This window comes from Bos indicus x Bos taurus, chromosome 13 (assembly GCF_003369695.1).
Source record: "Bos indicus x Bos taurus breed Angus x Brahman F1 hybrid chromosome 13, Bos_hybrid_MaternalHap_v2.0, whole genome shotgun sequence".
NCBI lineage: Eukaryota > Metazoa > Chordata > Mammalia > Artiodactyla > Bovidae > Bos > Bos indicus x Bos taurus.
The window spans coordinates 72574911-72593086 of record NC_040088.1 but is presented as its reverse complement, the minus strand read 5'-3'; the positions used below and the strand labels follow the sequence as shown (position 1 = coordinate 72593086).

Genomic DNA, 18176 nt, shown 5'->3' with positions numbered 1-18176 from the left:
GGAAGTCTGGCTTCAACACGGCTCTTCCCAAATACGCTGAGAAAGTAATATCAAAAAGCCTTTTTAAGTAATATGATAGCAAATGAATCTATAGGATTATTTCAGATCTGGCTATAGCTATAAATAATGATTTCTGAATCTTAAAACATATTTCTCAAAAATTAAAGACTTCAGAGGTAGGCAAGTCTGCAAATCTACTGTCAATACAGTTTTGTTTTCTGTAAAGAAATTCATCAATAGGCCTTCATTCACCCATTCTGCTGTTTCTTCATGCATCTGACATAGATGTATTGAGCACACAATATGTGTTAATGACATGCTTAGTAAAGGAAGCACGGGTTCTGTCATTTAGATCTTTATCACGCAAAAGGAATAATGTGAAAGACTGCTAATAATGTTTTTCTGTTGAATATAAACAAAATCTTCCCCTTTTCCCTGGAATCTATAAACAACTATGAAGTTAATATGATGTGATATTTCAGAGCACCTTACAAAATCATAGCTACTCACCATGTTACTATCAACTAGAATCATCAAGGAATGACCATGTCCTATTCAGTATAGCCTAAGTGTGTGTAAATTCACAATTATGTAATTTTTGAAAATCTATATATGATAGAATTAACTTAAGCAATCATCTGCATATTCCATTACATAGGAATATTACACTTCAGAACCAATGAACAAGCCCTTACCATAAAACTATACAGGAACAGAAGTATTACGTACAATTAGTTTACTGTAATAGTTTAAAGATAATGTCATACAATCAATAAGCTTTCTAGTATTGGAAATGCAAACAAGACTAAACTAAACAAACACGCCCTCTGCTGGCTCATTTCCAATAGCATGCTGCTGCTACTGCTAAGTCACTTCAGTCGTGTCCGACTCTGTGTGACCCTATAGACGGCAGCCCACCAGGCTCCCCAGTCCCTGGGATTCTCCAGGCAAGAACACTGGAGTGGGTTGCCATTTCCTTCTCCCATGCATGAAAGTGAAAAGTGAAAGTGAAGTCATTCAGTCGTGTCTGACTCCTAGCAACACCATGGACTGCAACCCAGGGGCTCCTCCATCCATGGGATTTGCTAGGCAAGAGTACTGGAGTGGGGTGCCATTGCCTTCTCCCTCCAACAGCATACATACTCTAGAAGCTCCCTTCTTAACATAAAACAAGAAACACCTGTGAACTCCACATTCCTCTTCAGTTACCATCCAGTTCTTCATTGCTTGTCCCAATAACATTCCCTACTGAATGTTTTTGTGTATTCATTACAGTCCAGCTTCCAAGGGGACTATTTACTGAAATGACTTCCGGCCAAAGGCACTGGTCCTCACCTCAACCTTTCAGCAGGGTTCGTCCAATCTCTTGTCTTGGCCTGAGCACTGTATAATGCTGCTGTATTTCCAGAAGAAGTATTCAGTGCTAACATTTCTTCCCCTACAAACAAGGAATCTGGAGAATGTACCTGTCATCACCCTGATCCACTTCCCTTAAAATGCCGTCATCATTCACGTGCAGCAGACCACCAGTCAGTGAATCGGTCTTTTCAAATATTGGTGCCATCACATGTTCTTCCGGTGTCCATTTGTCATCGTTCTTTTTCTTTACTTCCTTCCTATGTACACCAGGATCGCTACTTTAAAAAGTCCACAAAAAAGCCAATGTTTTCTGATAATTCAACTGATAAAGAATAAAAAAAAAAAACCCAATTCTTATAAAATTCCAACTCTTACCCATCTTAAGTCATTGATTAATTCACAAAACAGTTATAGAGTACCAACCATATGCAAGAAAACAAATTCTTCCTTCAAACACAGATGCAATTATGATACAATATGATATATAAAACAACATATGAAAATGGTAAGTGAAATAAAGAAGGATTTGCAGAAGAAGTGAAGAGAGGAGATCATGAGAAACAGAAAAGGGAGAAAATCATTCTACTTGGAGATTCGAGTGTGAGCACAAACATCAGGCACAGGGCATCTGGGTTGTTTCCGAGGAACCTGGAAGGAAGAGCACAAAATACATGGAAGAAAGGAGAGAGATGCATCTGGAAAGACACTGAGAAGAACCTCAAGGGCTACACTGCAAACCTGGAGTCCCCTGGCTAAGCGCCTTGACTCTTAGACGTGGGAGCCATAAGTAGATTTACACTATATTTTTTTATTTTGCTACTAAATATAATAATGGTGAATTTAGGGACTTCCCTGGTGGTCCAGTGCTTAGGAGTCCACCTGGCAATAAAGGGGGCAGGCGTTCCAGTCCTGGTCAGGGGAGATCCCGCGTGCCATGGGGCAACTAAACCATGCTCCACGGCTACTGAGGCCAGCACCCGAGAGCCCTCGCTCAGCATCAAGAGAAACCACCACACTGAGAAGCCCAAGCACTGCGGCGGCAAAGACCCAGGGCAGCCAAAAATAAATGAAAAAGAGAATTCACAGAAAAAAGCCACACTTAATTTAGGTGGTATTTTAAGTGACACGAGGCACACATACCATGAAAGAAGAAACCAAGGAAATATTTGGCCATGGGAGGAGAGCTCACTTTTAAACCACCCGCATGATGGCGATGACAGCAGCCTCACGGCTGAAAAACTGACGCCTCATGGCCTCTCCCGCCACCATCAGCAATCTGGCCTCCTCCATGGACACACTCAAAGTGCTAGGAGAGAAAAGCCTGCCAGCCAAGGGACTCTTTTCAGAAAAGCTGTCTTTCAGAAATGAAAGAGAAATAAAAACCGTCCCAGACATAGCAAACCTGAGGGAGCTCATCACCACTAGTCCCGCCTCATGAGAAACGCTGGGAGAAGTCCTCAGACTGAAATGAAAGGATGCTCATTAGTGACAAAACACATTTAAATATACAACACACTGAGTAAGGCAAATAAGCAGTCAAATCCAGAATACTCTAATATGTACCATGGTGGCATGTTAACAAAGGAACTCTAGTAATAAGGCTAAAGGACAAGAGTATTAAAAATAACCATATCTCTAGTAAAATATAAAATCTGTACATCACAAACATTAGCTCAAGTTAGAAATTATTTTATAGGAACATAAGAAGGGACGTGCTGCTAAATATTGATACAGGATTACCTATCAGAACCCTCATGCTGCATAGCAGGAAACTCCTGGTTGCTGTTTCCTCCACGCTTTCTCTGCTGAAACAATCCACTCTCATCAGCAGCATCGCATACGTTCTCTGATACTTCCACTTCACTGCTTTTGTGCTTCTTTTCTTCTTCAACCTTTAATGGAAGTTTGACACTAAGAATAATTGCTGTGTATTGATTATAAAGATCTTTGTTTTCAATTTTATTATTTGACTCAGTGCTCACCCTGAATTTAAGTGATAAAAATATTTTTGTGTTTATTTTAATTTTATCACTTACAAGTCACTGAAATCTTTGTAAAATCTGCTCCTTTCTGTTTGAGGAAAAGAAACAAAATTCCCAGAATTTCAAAAATGGCGTTCTTAATAAGATGCAATTATTCATATTGTCTTCCCCATCTGACTGGCAGAGACAGAGAAATAAAAAGACAAAGACACAAAATCTGTCCTCTTTGGTCTTTACTACCTGGATTTTCCATTAAACAGCCGGATGGAGAGGATGTGACACCTTTGCACCTCAGAAAGGAAACATTCTTCTCTGCACTAAAGCTATTCTTTCCCCTCTGCCTTTTACAGTTCTTTTTTCACTTGGATCTGGGAAATAGCAAAAAAGTGACGGTGTTCACGAAATTAAATGAACCAGAGTTTACCAAAACACAAGGAGCAGAATGAAACTGAGGAGTTGTTAGTTAGTGTGGAATTCTGGAATATAAGTAATGCTTCCCAATTCCACATTCAATAACCATCAAACCTTACAGGTAGAGGGTATAGAAATAATTACCTAGCATTGCCCCGCTAGGCAATTCCTCAAACAGAAAGGAGCAATTTTATTGCTATTTACCAAAAACAGCAATAAAATCAAAGAATGTTCAAGGTTTTGTTTAAGGCCCCTAAACTGGCACTCCCTAGCATTTTATGGCACCAAAAGAGATGATACAATTCTGGAACGTTGAATGTTATGTATTACCAACTGAATTCATCAGATTAATCAGATAAGTTAAAAGCGTGACTTTGGCACAGTTTCAATGCTTTAGTTGGGGGTAGGGCTCATCTCCTTTTTTTTTTTTTTTTTTTAAACAGGAGAACACATAGAGTTTTTTTGTTTCTTTTTTGTGTCTTTTTGTTTGTTGTTCAAACTCAGTCAAAGCACCTCTTACACAAAAGAGCAAACAAACAATTTAAAAAAAACCTATTACTGAAGAAGAAAAATCTCACAGCATCTCAGAACTCAGTCTTCTCCTTTGTAGGTAAACACTTAATTTTTTTTTTCCTTTTTTGCTCAGGATTTATTCTACCTGTGGGCTTCCCTGGTGGCTCAAACATTAAAGAATCCACCTTCAATGCGGGAGACCTGGGTTCGATCCCTGGTTTAGGAAGATCCCCTGGAGAAGGGAACAGCTAGCCACTCTGATATTCTTTCTGGCCTGGGGAATTCCATGGACAGAGGAGCCTGGCAGGCTACAGTCCAAGGGTTCGCAAAGAGTTGGACCTGACTGAGCAACTTTCACACACACACACACACACACACACAACCTATGTAACAAAATCACACATGTCAAAACTTCTACATTTTAGTAAACAACATAATGGAAAGGTCTGTCTCAAAAGAAACATCTGAGTGCTGATTAAAGCATATGTGGGAGCACATGTATTTGTTATTAAAAAGATCCTGAAGCGGCCATGCTGGAAATCTAAGTGCCTAGCGATTGCGGAAAGCAGAGAAGATCACATATTCAACCACAATGAAGAGATTAGAGGGAACACATGCTCATGTCCCATCTCTCAGTCAGTGCTTTCTTCCCATTCTATGGAAATATAACTTATATTTAACCCAACAGAGTTAAAGGAAAAAAAAGATGCAAAACCCTAGCTGATTATTCTTCTTAAGCAATTTCCTTGGTGCTTATTCTGGCTCAGAAGACCACATGGTACATAGCTAAATGAGTTTCCCAGTCCATACGAAGACTGACGGAGAAGAATTAGATATTAGAACTGATTGAAGGACAAAAGCCATGAAAATAGTTTCCTGAATTCCTGTTATTGAGATAATAATCCATTTCTACACAATTACCTCTTTGGATGACCCTGCTTTATTCATAAGTGGAAAATCAAAAGGGACCACATCATCAAGAAAGAGAAAAACCAAAGCAAGAGAAAATGAGAAACTCTTTTGGAAGTTAAATTTTCTCTTTTTCCAGAGCCAGCAACTCTACTTGTAACATGTCTATTTCCTTCTTAAACCTCTGCATATCCTTCTCTAATCCTTCATTTACATACACTGCAGATGCGCCATGACTATTAGGTGGAGAAGAATTCCCATTTTCTAATTTGGGTTCCATGCTTTTATTGTCACTAGCACTGCAATTATCTGCATGCAGTGGCTTCTGGAACCAGTCCTGTATTGCTTTATTCTTCAGATCAGCATTCTAACAACAGCAAGGGGAATGTGAATTTTTATTTGAATTATATGTTTCATCTTACCAGGGTAGACAAGCCACAGACTAGAATGACATGCCTGTCCTGTGTCTCATTTCCGATTAGTGGGATCTTGCCTCATATTTTGTGACATTTGCATATCAATCTCTTGGTCTTTCACTTCGAATATAACTACCGGCTCCTCTACTTTTTTATTTTCTGTATCATTATAAAAACTCTCCTCAATTTTCCTAAACACATGTTCAACGTCTAGTTGATAATTTTCAACGTCTACTTTATTTTCAGGGAAACAAAGCTTTGAAGATGACCGACAAGTCTATCCAAGGGACCCAGAGTTTACAGACCACAGAAAAACATTTTTGAGACTGGGTTCTTTTTGTTCAGGAAATGCTTGGAATACTAGAGAGACAGATACTCCAAATGCATCTTTTTCCTCACAATCAGGTATATTATTTGTGAGATTAGGAGATATTTCCTTTTGGTTTGCTCCTTCTTTAGGGTTATCACGTAGTGGATCTTCCTCAGGAGAAACAGTAATTTGGTATTCCTCACAAAATTTCACTGAACTTCAGCTTTAACTCATTTGTGATGGGTTTTAACTTATCTTTCCATTCTAACTTGCCTTGTTTGATACACATTTTCTCATACAGTACTACACCAGAAATTGAAATTTACAGTTTTACATACCTGTGCATGGTTATTCTCATCTTCATCAAGTTTTTCTTGTTCTTCCTCTGTTATCATTTCCCAGTCTCGTTCTCTTGACAGATCTGCATGTTTAGTTAAAATTACTTAGAATGTTTAGATAAAAGACATAATCCTCATTTAAAACATAGATCTAAAACATTGTATGAAATGACAGATTAAATCAATCTTAATCTTCAGCTGAATATTTACTTCTTTAAGAACTACTTCCAATGACCTAAAAACTTCAACAAACCATTTGGGAAATACCAGATGTCACCAGGTTACAGGCACACAAACAGCTCAAAGATTCAGTCACAGATTGATCCAAACATCAGTGAACAAGACAATCAGAAACCAAACAAAATACAGGACAGACATATAAAGTCACCATACAGTCTCTTCTCTACTTCATAACAGGACCTTTTTAACAACACGCCAAGCATCAACTGCAACATTATTCATGGTTTATAAAATTCCTCTTACTTTTTAGCTTTTATCAGTTCCTTCATCTGAAATGCTTCCCTCTACTCTTCTGACCAATTACTTTTCATCTTTTAAGGCTCAACCTGCTTTGTGAAGTTGTCTTTAATTACTGCCATCTTTCCCCTGATAAAGAGGTATGCCTTTCCTTGTAGCTACCTTAGTACTTTAAAGATTTTTCTAGTGTATCTTTCTAGATTTTCCTAGTGATAGATATAGATCTGGACTGTAAATTATTTCTTTACATGTCTATCCTCTTGGCTCCTAGGCTGCAGAGGACAAACTCTTAAAAGTCACCTCGGTATATATCGTGTTTTTTTTTTTTTAATTTATTTTTTTATTGAAGGATGACTGCTTTACAGAATTTTGTTGTTTTCTGTCAAAGCTCAAAATGAATCAGCCATAGGTACACATATATCGCCCCTTTTGAACCTCTTTCTCATCTCCCTCCCCATCCCACCCCTCTAGGTTGATACAGAGCCCCAGTGTCTCTTATTCAATAATTATTTCTTGGGTTTACGCTCAGTACTAGACACCGGAGTTTAATGAAAAATGTAGAAAAATGTGTCAGGGATGGCTTTTCTAGAGATAATGCCTGAGTGCAGACTTACACAGTTCAAGGGAACAGAAGGCACGAGAGGGAGAGCATTTCAGGCTGTAGCAAGATGGGGAGAGAAGCACACACACCACAGGGTAGATATTTGTCCAAAGTGAAGGGATGGGACTGACGAAGGTCATGGCATCCGGTCCCATCACTTTGTGGCAAAGAGATAGGAAACAATGAGAACAGAAACAGACTTTATTCTCTTGGGCTCCAAAAGAAATGCAGATGGTGACTGCAGTCGTGAAATTAAAGGACACCTGCTCCTTGGAAGAAAAGATATAGGTATGACAAACTTCGCATATTAAAAAGCAAAGACGTTACTTTGCTGACAAAGGTCCGTCTAGTCAAAGCAAAGGCTTTTCCAGTAGTCATGTATGGATATGAGAGTTGGACCAAAAAGAAGACTGAGCACCAAAGAATTGATGCTTTTCAACTGTGGTGTTCGAAAAGACTCATGACAGTCCCTTGGACTGCAGGGAGATCCAACCAGTCAATCCTAAACAAAATCAGTTCTGAACATTCATTGGAAAGACTGACGCTGGCACTGAAGCTCCATTACTTTGGCCACTGGATTCGAAGAGCTGACTCATTAGAAAAGACCCTGATGCTGGGAAAGGTTGAAGTCGGGAGGAGAAGGGAATGACAGAGGATGAGATGTTTGGATGGCATCACCGACTCCATGAACATGAGTTGAGCAAGTGCTGGGAGATGGTGAAGGACAGGAAAGCCTGGTGTGCTGCGGTCCATGGGGCCGCATAGAATCAGACAGGACTGAGCGACTGAACAACAACAGGGACAAGTGACGAGGGTGCCAGCAGCAGTTCAGAATTCTAGAGCAAAGGACTGAAAGGGCTAGAGACAGAGGGTCAGGCAGAAGTCAGACTGTGAGAGCATCAGTGGTGCCTTAAGAGGTCTAGACATTAACGTGACTCAGAGTGCCTCATGGTCACGTGTGCTTTTGAGATTGGTGACTCTAAACACCATGGGAGGGAGGAATCTGAAAGGCACACGAATAACTGGAGGAAGACGAATCTGAAGGAATTAATACTGGGAATAACAAGGTGATGCAGGCCTGAACTCAGGGAGTGTTTACAGAAAAATTTAGGATATAAAATTTTCAGGGTACAGTATAGAATAAATCTTTAAGAAACCAATAAATGTACAAATCCAGGGACCCTGAAGGAGTAGGCACTGCTCGTTGCTTTATAAAATGTATTGACTGAAAAAAAATGATCAACATGAACTGATTGAAGTGGCTTCTATCTATTTTGTAGTTTTCCTACCTCACATCGTCCAGTGTTGAAGGGACTCATGTAGGCATTTTATTTGAATTTGTTTTTCCTGGACCTACCAAGCTCACAGAGAAACAAGAGCAAACGACTCAGTTGTATAGATTAAAAGAAAAAAAGACAAAACATGTTGAGTTTAGAGCCTGTAGTCACTATTCTAGGAGATAACTGAGAATATTCTGTAAATGCAAGGTGAGGATAGAAAAGAAAAAAGTACAGGAGTGGAAAAAGAAACAGTGGATGACTTCTTACCATAGTCCTGACCGTATGACTGATTAAGGGCATTAACTAGTATTTATGGACAACACATTATTAGATGTGGTTACTCAATAGACTGGGCATCCGAGTAGAATCAGAATTGACTTTCTGTATACTGCTTTTAAGTGATACAGCACTCCTTTATACCAACCTCCCTTGTGAACTCTTCAGTTCAGTTCAGCTCAGTCGCTCAGTCGTGTCCGACTCTTTGCGACCCCATGAATTGCAGCACGCCAGGCCTCCCTGTCCATCACCAACTCCCAGAGTTCACTCAGACTCATGTCCATCAAGTCAGTGATGCCATCCAGCCATCTCATCCTCTGTCGTCCCCTTCTCCTCCTGCCCCGACTCCCTCCCAGCATCAGGGTCTTTTCCACTGACTCAACTCTTTGCATGAGGTGGCCAAAGTACTGGAGTTTCAGCTTTAGCATCATTCCTTCCAAAGAACACCCAGGGCTGATCTCCTTTAGAATGGACGGGTTGGATCTCCTTGCAGTCCAAGGGACTCTCAAGAGTCTTCTCCAACAGCACAGTTCAAAAAACATCAATTCTTCGGCGCTCAGCTTTCTTCACAGTCCAACTCTCGCATCCATACATGACCACTGGAAAAACTATAGCCTTGACTAAACGGACCTTTGTTGGCAAAGTAATGTTTCTGCTTTTCAATATGCTATCTAGGTTGGTCATAACTTTTCTTCCAAGGAGTAAGCATCTTTTAATTCATTACAAATACTAAAACAAGTTGATATACTATGTGGACACAGGTGAGAAGGAGGTACTATGTAGCAAATTTCCCATGACTCCCATTCCCACTGGGAAAGCCAATTCTAAAAAATATGAAGTCACAGAAAACACAAGAAATATTTTAGTATTTGGTATCAGAGTTGCTTTTGCAGTTATACTGAATATAATCATAACTAATACTTATGAATTGACAGCCATATAAAAACATTGCTACAAAGTCCCATTTTGAGAAGACAGTCTCTAGATGGCTACCTAGTCTCCCAACTAGTCCCAGAGTTCTAAACATAATCCTGCTACCCACTCGCAGGTGTATGCTAAATTCTAGCCTAAACGAACTTAACGTTTTCCTAACTCTCTTTGTTATTGATTGCATTACTATGGTCAGAGAGAGAATGCAAACACCTTGCTAAGAGGTATTGATTGGCTGTAGATTGCATAAAAGGAGTCAGCACAAGGTAGACTTTGCCACAGAATCTAATTTGGAACCATCAGAAGGACGGTAAGGCCGTGCCCAGGTGGCCCACAGCTGAGTGCTCTGGGCTTCTGCATTATCTTCTTTGCTTCCTGTGTTTCCTGGCAGATCCAACTTGCATAGCTGACGGAGTGAGTAATTCCCTACCGGGAACACCGCTGCAGTCTTCATCTTCATTTTATCTATTACGGTCTTCTGTCCAAATTCTGTGGATGCTGACTGATTTTTGGTCATAGAATGGGACACCAAAGCACACTGACCATCAACTTTCAAATGCCTGGCTCTTTGACAAGTCTCATTCAGTTCAGTTCAGTTCAGTTCAGTCGCTCAGTCGTGTCCAACTCTTTGCGACCCCATGAATTGCAGCACGCCAGGCCTCCCTGTCCATCACCAACTCCCAGAGTTCACCCAGACTCACGTCCATCAAGTCAGTGATGCCATCCAGCCACCTCATCCTCTGTCGTCCCTTTCTCCTCCTGCCCCCGATCCCTCCCAGCATCAGAGTCTTTTCCAATGATTCAACTCTTCTCGTGAGGTGGCCAAAGTACTGGAGTTTCAGCTTTAGCATCATTCCTTCCAAAGAAATCCCAGGGCTGATCTCCTTCAGAATGGACTGGTTGGATCTCCTTGCAGTCCAAGGGACTCTCAAGAGTCGTCTCCAACACCACAGTTCAAAAGCATCAATTCTTTAGTGCTCAGCCTTCTTCACAGTCCAACTCTCAAGTCCATACATGACCACAGGAAAAACAAGTCTCATTATTGAGGTTCAAAGCAGCAGAAGCCCAATTTGAAAAATGTGAAAACAAAGTCTCCATTTATTAGAATGTGAGAATACAACTCTGACTAACTTGTACAAAGTCTTTCTTCAGAGAATCAGTTCCATGTCCTCCTCTCCCCTGAAACTCACTAGTCCTTCACAGCTTACAGTATCTCACATGTCACCATCATTCATGAAGAGATGTAAACTAGTGTGTCTCATTTCTTCTACTTTTTAATTGCCTAGTATTTCTGATTTTGATTCACTCAACTTCTATTACATATTCTATATTCCATAAGAACTTTACCAATAATTATTTTTTCAACATCAGTTCAGTTCAGTTCAGTCACTCAGTAGTGTCCAACTATTTGCGATCTCATGAACTGCAGCACACCAGGCCTCCCGGTACATCACCAACTCCTTGGAGTCTACCCAAACTCATGTCCATTGTGTCAGTGATGCCATCCAACCACCTCATCCTCTGTCATCCCCTTCTCCTCCTGCCCTCAATCTTTCCCAACATCATGGTCTTTTCAAATGAGTCAGCTTTTCACATCAGGTGGCCAAAATATTGGAGTTTCAGCTTCAACATCAGTCCTTCCAATTAACACCCAGGACTGATTTCCTTTAGGATGGACTGGTTGGATTTCCTTGCAGTCCAAGGGACTCTCAAGAGTCTTCTCCAACACTACAGTTCAAAAGCATCAATTCTTCTGCATTCAGCTTTCTTTATAGTCCAACTCTCACATCCATACATGACTATTTTTCAACATACAAATATATTATTAAGAAAATGTATATCTACCTTATTTTACACTTCATTATGCCTTATAATACTGTGTGCTCTAGAGACCATGGTTTTAAAAACACTTTAATGAATCCTACTACTTTAATTAATGTTACAAACCTAGAAAACATTAAAAAGCAAAGACATCACTTTGCTGACAAAGGTCCGTACACAAAGCCATGGTTTCTTCAGTAGTCATGTACAGATGTGAGAGTTGGACCATAAAGAAGGCTGAGCGCTGAAGAATTGATGCTTTCAAAGAGTGGTCTAGAGAAGACATCTGAGAGTCCCTTGGACAGTAAAGAGATCAAACCAGTCAATCTTAAGAGAAATCAACGCTGAATATTCACTGGAAGGACTAACGCTGAAACTAAAGCTCCAATACTCTGGGCACCTGATGTGAAGAGCTGAATCACTGGAAAAGACCCTGATGCTGGGAAAGATTGAGGGCAGGAGGAAAAGGAAATGGCAGAGGATAAGATGGTGGGATAGAATCGCTGATGCAATGGATATGAACTCAGGCAAACTCCAGGAGACAGTGAGGCACAGGGAGGCCTAGCGTGCTGCAGTCCATGGGCTCACAAAGAGTTTGACCCGACTTAGTGACTGATCATCACCACCAACGACAACTTCTTTAATTACAATGAGATCATCTTTCTTCAAATTATCAATATCTTCAGAACTGATTTTTTAAGCCCTGGATAGACATCATAAACTTACATGAGACATGACAGTCTTGTGGGTGACTAATTGTTTCCATGTGAAAACAGGATAAGTCTAGGACCACACTGGATCCAAAGAGCACAGAGCACCATGAGGGAAGAATGAATGCAACACAGAAATATTTGCTTAAAAAAAAAAAAGGAACTCTAAGGTCTAAATTTCTTAAGAGAAATCAAAGAAACAAGCAAGAAATGTAAAAGTGAAACTTTAAACCCCATGTCAACACAAAGTCCCTTTATCATTTCACATCCAACCATGCCAATGGTTTAAAATGGTGGTTCTGTAGTGTGGCCTGAGAATTCCTGAAGTCCAGAGACCCACTGGGCCAGGGGATCTAAGAGGTCAATGCTCTTTTCACAACAACTCTAAACGTTACTTCCATGCTCAATTATGTTCTGAGTGCACACAGGAGTTCTTCAGAGACAAGATATGTGATATCAGAACTCTAGTGACTAATGGAACTAGCCATTATGATTGTGTGTGCCTGTATTTTTATGTTTTTTAGTTTTATTTTCCAGGAGTCTCTGGCTGAGGCAAGGGTTGGCAGTGGCCTGCTGCAGGGTCAGGGGCACTGAGTGCAGCAGTGTATGCATGGGACCTCCACCATAGTTTGGCCTCAGGTCAAACAATAGGGAGGGAACACAGCCCCACCCATCAACAGAAAATCAGAACAGGATCCAGTTTCCCCCTCAGTCAGTCTTTCCCATCAGGAAGTTTCCATAAGCCTCTTATCCTTATCCATCAGAGGACAGGCCGACTGAAAACTTCAATCACAGAAAACAAACCAAACTGATCACATGGACCACAGACTTGTCAATGAAATTATGAGCGAGCCATGCCATGAAGTGCCATCCAAGACAGACGGGTTATGCTGGAACATTCTGACAAAACATGGTCTACTGCAGAAGGGAATGGCAAACCACTTCAGTATTCTTGCCTTGAGAACCCCATGAACAGTATGAAAAGGCAAAAAGATAGGACACTGAAAGATGAACTCCCCAGGTCAGTAGGTGTCCAATATGCTACTAGAGATTGGTGGAGAAATAAATCCAGAAAGAATGAAGAGACGGAGCTAAAGCAAAAACAACACCTAGCCGTGGATGTGACTGGTGATGGGAGTCCAGTCCAAGGCTGTAAAGAGCAATACTGCATAGGAACCTGGAATGTTAAGTCCATGAATCAAGGCAAATTGGAAGCAGTCAAGCAGGAGATGGCAAGAGTGAACATCGACATTTTAGGAATCAGTGAACTAAAATGGACTGGTTTGTCGTTTAGTCCGTAAGTTGTGTCTGATGCTTCTGAGCCCATGGGCTATTTGTAGCTCGCCAGACTCCTCTGGTGATAGGATTTTCCAAGCAAGAATGCTGGAGTGGGGTGCCATTTCCTTCCCCAGGAGATGTTCCTGACCCAGGCAACGAACTCGGGTCTCCTGCATGGCAGGTAGATTCTTTACTGACTGAGGTACCAGGGAAGCCCCCAGATGGACTAGAATGGGTGAATTTAACTCAGATGACCATTATGTCTATTACTGTGGGCAAGAATCCCTTAGAGGAAATGGTGTAGCCATCACAGTCAACAAGAGTCCCAAATGCAGTACTTGGATGCAATCTCAAAAATGACAGAATGAACTCTGTTTGTTTCCAAGGCAAACCATTCAATATCACAGTAATGCAAGTCTATGCTCTGACCAGTAACACTGAACAAGCTGAAGTTGAACTGTTCTATGATGAACTACAAGACCTTCTAGAACTAACACCGAAAAAAGATGTTCTTTTCAATGTAGGGGACTCGAATGTACAAGTAGGAATTCACAAGATACCTGGAGTAACAGGTAAATTTGGTCTTGGAGTACAAAATGAAGCAGGACAAAGATGAACAGAGCTTTGACAAGAGAATGTGCTGGTCATAGCAAACACCCTCTTCCAACAACACAAGAGAAGACTACACATGGACATCACCAGATGGTCAATGACAAAATCAGACTGATTCTATTCTTTGCAGCCAAAGATGGAGACGCTCTATACAGTCAGCAAAAACAAGACTGGGAGCTGACTGTGGCTCAGATCATGAACTCCTTAATGCCAAATACAGACTTAAATTGAAGAAAGTAGGGAAAACCACTAGACCATCCAGGTATGACCTAAATCAAATCCCTTAGGATTATACAGTAGATGTGACAAACACATTCAAGGGATTAGTTTTGATAGATAGAGTGCCTGAAGAACAATGGATGGAGATTCGTGACATTGTACAGGAGGCATTGATCAAGAACATCCCGGAGAAAAAGAAATGCAAAAAGGCAAAATGGTTGTCTGAGGAGGCCTTACAAATAGCTGAGAAAAGAAGAGAAGCTAAAGGCAAGGGAGAACAGGAAAGATATACCCATTTGAATGCAGAGTTCCAAAGAATAGCAAGGAGAGAAGAAAGCCTTTCTCAGTGGTCAATGCAAAGAAATAGAGGAAAATAATAGAATGGGAAAGACTAGAGATCTCCTCAAGAAAGTAAGAGATACGAAGGGACAATTTCATGCAAAAAATGGGCACAATAAAGGAGAGAAATAGTATGGACCTAGTTCCAAAGAATAGCAAGAAGAGACAAGAAAGCCTTCTTCAGCGATCAATGCAAAGAAATAGAGGAAAACAACAGAATGGAAAGACTAGAGATCTCTTCAAGAAAATCAGAGATACCAAAGGAACATTTCATGCAAAGATGAGCTCAATAAAGGACAGAAATGGTATGGGCCTAACAGAAGCAGAAGATATTAAGAAGAGATGGCAAGAACACACACAAAAAAACTATATAGAAAAGATCTTCATGATCCAGATAAGCACGATGGTGTGATCCTTTACTTAGAGCCAGACATCCTGGAATGTGAAGTCAAGTGGGCCTTAGGAAGCATCACTACGAACAAAGCCAGTGGAGGTGATGGAATTGCGGTTGAGCTATTTCAAATCCTAACAGATGCTGCTATGGAAGTGCTGCACTCAATATGCCAGCAAATCTGGAAATCTCAGCAGTGGCTACAGGACTGGAAATGGTCAGTTTTCATTCCAATCTCAATGAAAGGCAATGCCAAAGAATGCTCAAACTACCACACAATTGCACTCATCTCACACACTAGTAAAGTAATACTCAAAATTCTCCAGGCCAGGCCTCAACAGCACATGAAACGTGAACTTTCAGATATTCAAGCTGGATTTAGAAAAGGCCGAGGAACCAGAGATCAAACTGACAACATCCACTGGATCATCAAAAAAGCCAGAGAGTTCCAGAAAAACATCTACTTCTGCTTTATTGACCACCCCAAAGCTTTTAACTGTGTGGATCACAACGAACTGGAAAATTCTTAAAGAGATGGGAATACCAGACCACCTGACCTACCTCCTGAGAAATCTGTATGCAGGTCAAGAAGCAACAGTTAGAACTGGACATGGAACAACAGACTGATTCCAAATAGGGAAAGGAGTACATCAAGGCTGTATATTGTCACCCTGCTTATTTAACTTATATGCAGAGTACATCATGCAAAATTCCGGGCTGGATGAAGCACAAACTGGAATCAAGATTGCCAGGAGAAATATCAATAACCTCAGATATGCAGATGACACCAGCCTTATAGCAGAAAGTGAAGAGGAACTAAAAAGCCTCTTGATGAAAGTGAAAGTGGAGAGTGAAAGGTTGGTTTAAAACTCAACATTCAGAAAACGAAGGTCATGGCATCCGGTCCCACCCACTTCATGCAAATAGATGGGGAAAGAATGGAAACAGTGACAGACTTTATTTTGGGGAGCTCCAAAATCACTGCAGTTGGTGACCGCACTCATGAAATTAAAAGATGTTTGCTGCTTGGAAGAAAAGCTATAACCGACCTTCACAGCATATTAAAAAGCAGAGACATTACTTTGCTAACGTCAGTTTGTCTCGTCCAAGCTATGGTTTTTCCAGTAGTCATGTATGGATGTGAGAGTTGGACTGTACGGAAAGCTGTACACCAAAGAATTGATGCTCTTGAATTGTAGTGTTAAGGACACTCTTGAGAGTCCCTTGGACTGCAAGGATATCCAACCACTCCATCCAAAGGGAATTCAGCCCTGAATATTCATTGAAAGGACTGATGCTGAAGCTGAAACTCCAATACTTTGGGCACCTGATGTGAAGAACTGACTCACTGGAAAAGACCCTGATGCTGGCAAAGACTGAAGGTGGGAGAAGGGGAAGACAAAGGACGAGATGGTTGGATGGCATCACCAACTTGATGGACTTGAGTCTGAATAAACTCCGGAGTTCTGATGGACAGTGAAGGCTGGTGTGCTGCAGTCCATGGGGTCACAAAGAGTCGGACACGACGGAATGACTGAACTCAACTGAACTCCCATATAGTAAACATCAACAGACAGAAACAAAAGTTCCTTGGAATTCTCAATTATTTTTAGAAGTATAATAGGATCCTAAAGCCAACAACTTTCAGAATCAGTTTCAAAAGATTATGTCTATCCAAGAGTCATGATTACTTCCCCTACTTCTAATAATCAAAGACACCACAAACTCTCTCTCACACACACACACACACACACAAACACACGCACATACAAACATACACACACACACAATCTGCTCATCAAAACATCTGATTGGCCTACAGTCATCTGTGTAACGACATTATAATGAAACAATTATAAGCTGAAATACAGCTGACATATTAGCAAGTGAAGTTTTACTCTAGGGAAAGGTTAGAGTTCAAAGAAGCATTATTGGACATTGGAAAAAACTTAGAGTCTAAAATTTAATCTCGGAGAGTTCCTGAGAAGTATAGAGATTCCAAATGGAGAACTTCAGAGTGTCAAAGCATATACAGAAACATCTTGAGTTGAAGCTTACAATTTAAAATTTTCTTGTTCTTATCCTTGTGAATATCTTTTGTTTCAAAACACAGGTATCAACAATAACATTTGCCTTATGTATGTCCAATTCTTCAATTAAATTTGAGAAGAAAATATTAGAAGTATGAAGACTGAGCATTTCAAATATTTCAGTTAACCCTCTTTCCAGAGTTAACTGTGTACTGCAAAATTACCTGAACTGGATGTTTGTAAATCCTTCATCCTGACTGTTTTATTAGGAACAGACTCTTTCATTCTGACTGCTGGCTGAATGGGGTTTGGAAACAAGTTGATTACTAAATAATGTACATAGGAGACGATCCACAGTTCAGAATTCAAGATAAAATCATAAATGTTTTTACCTTCATGTTAGGATATTTCCCAGGAGAGTCTAGAAGGAAAAAGGGACACAGAGTTAATTACATGTAAACATGTAAGATAAGATACATAATTGCCCTCCTTTTCTCATCTTTTTTCTCACTACCCATCTGACAGGTGATTTTCTTTGCCTATTAGAATGTATCAGCATTCCCATTTTCAATCAATGTTCTGTCAAATGATTTTTCTGTAAAACACAGTTCTTACCTTCTACTTGTCCATTTAATGTCTTTTTTCCTCTTTGACCAGCAGTTCCAGGTAAATGATCCACATACTTCTGTGGAAGGCTCTCAGAGATACTGTGCTAGAATGAATGATAACAATAAGTTACATGAAGGTTTCCTAATCGCTTTTGAAGAAATACCCTACACTTTTAACCTGGTTAAGACAGGTTTTGCCAAGATCCCACAGTTGCTATGTGACAGAACCAGGATGCTGAATTCAAACAGGGTGCTGCATCACCAAGCAGTGGCTGCCACATCTAAGAGACCAGGCCCCTTCTTATCTCCTTCCATAGCTGCCACCTTCAAACAGGGCACCGTTACTTTATGTTACTTCAAGTACGG

At 40.5% G+C, this 18176-nt stretch overlaps 1 protein-coding gene across 4 annotated transcripts in view; it reads right to left on the bottom strand.

The window, feature by feature from the left end:
- LOC113903687 (ankyrin repeat domain-containing protein 26-like) overlaps window positions 1-17930 on the bottom strand; it is a 37479-nt gene extending 19549 nt beyond the window's left edge. For 2 of the 4 annotated variants that reach the window (XM_027560246.1, XM_027560243.1), the window contains exons 1-4: window positions 17818-17930; window positions 17595-17623; window positions 6239-6321; window positions 1467-3251 (exon numbers count right to left, since the gene is read on the bottom strand). In XM_027560246.1, the coding sequence (XP_027416047.1) occupies window positions 1467-1564 (98 nt within the window). In that variant the 5' untranslated portion in view covers window positions 1565-3251; window positions 6239-6321; window positions 17595-17623; window positions 17818-17930. Of the gene's footprint in view, window positions 1-1466; window positions 3252-6238; window positions 6322-17426; window positions 17517-17594; window positions 17624-17817 lie in introns of those variants that run through there. The other 2 variants (XM_027560244.1, XM_027560245.1) reach the window with 2 other exon arrangements.
- Between the last annotated feature and the right edge of the window lie 246 nt (window positions 17931-18176).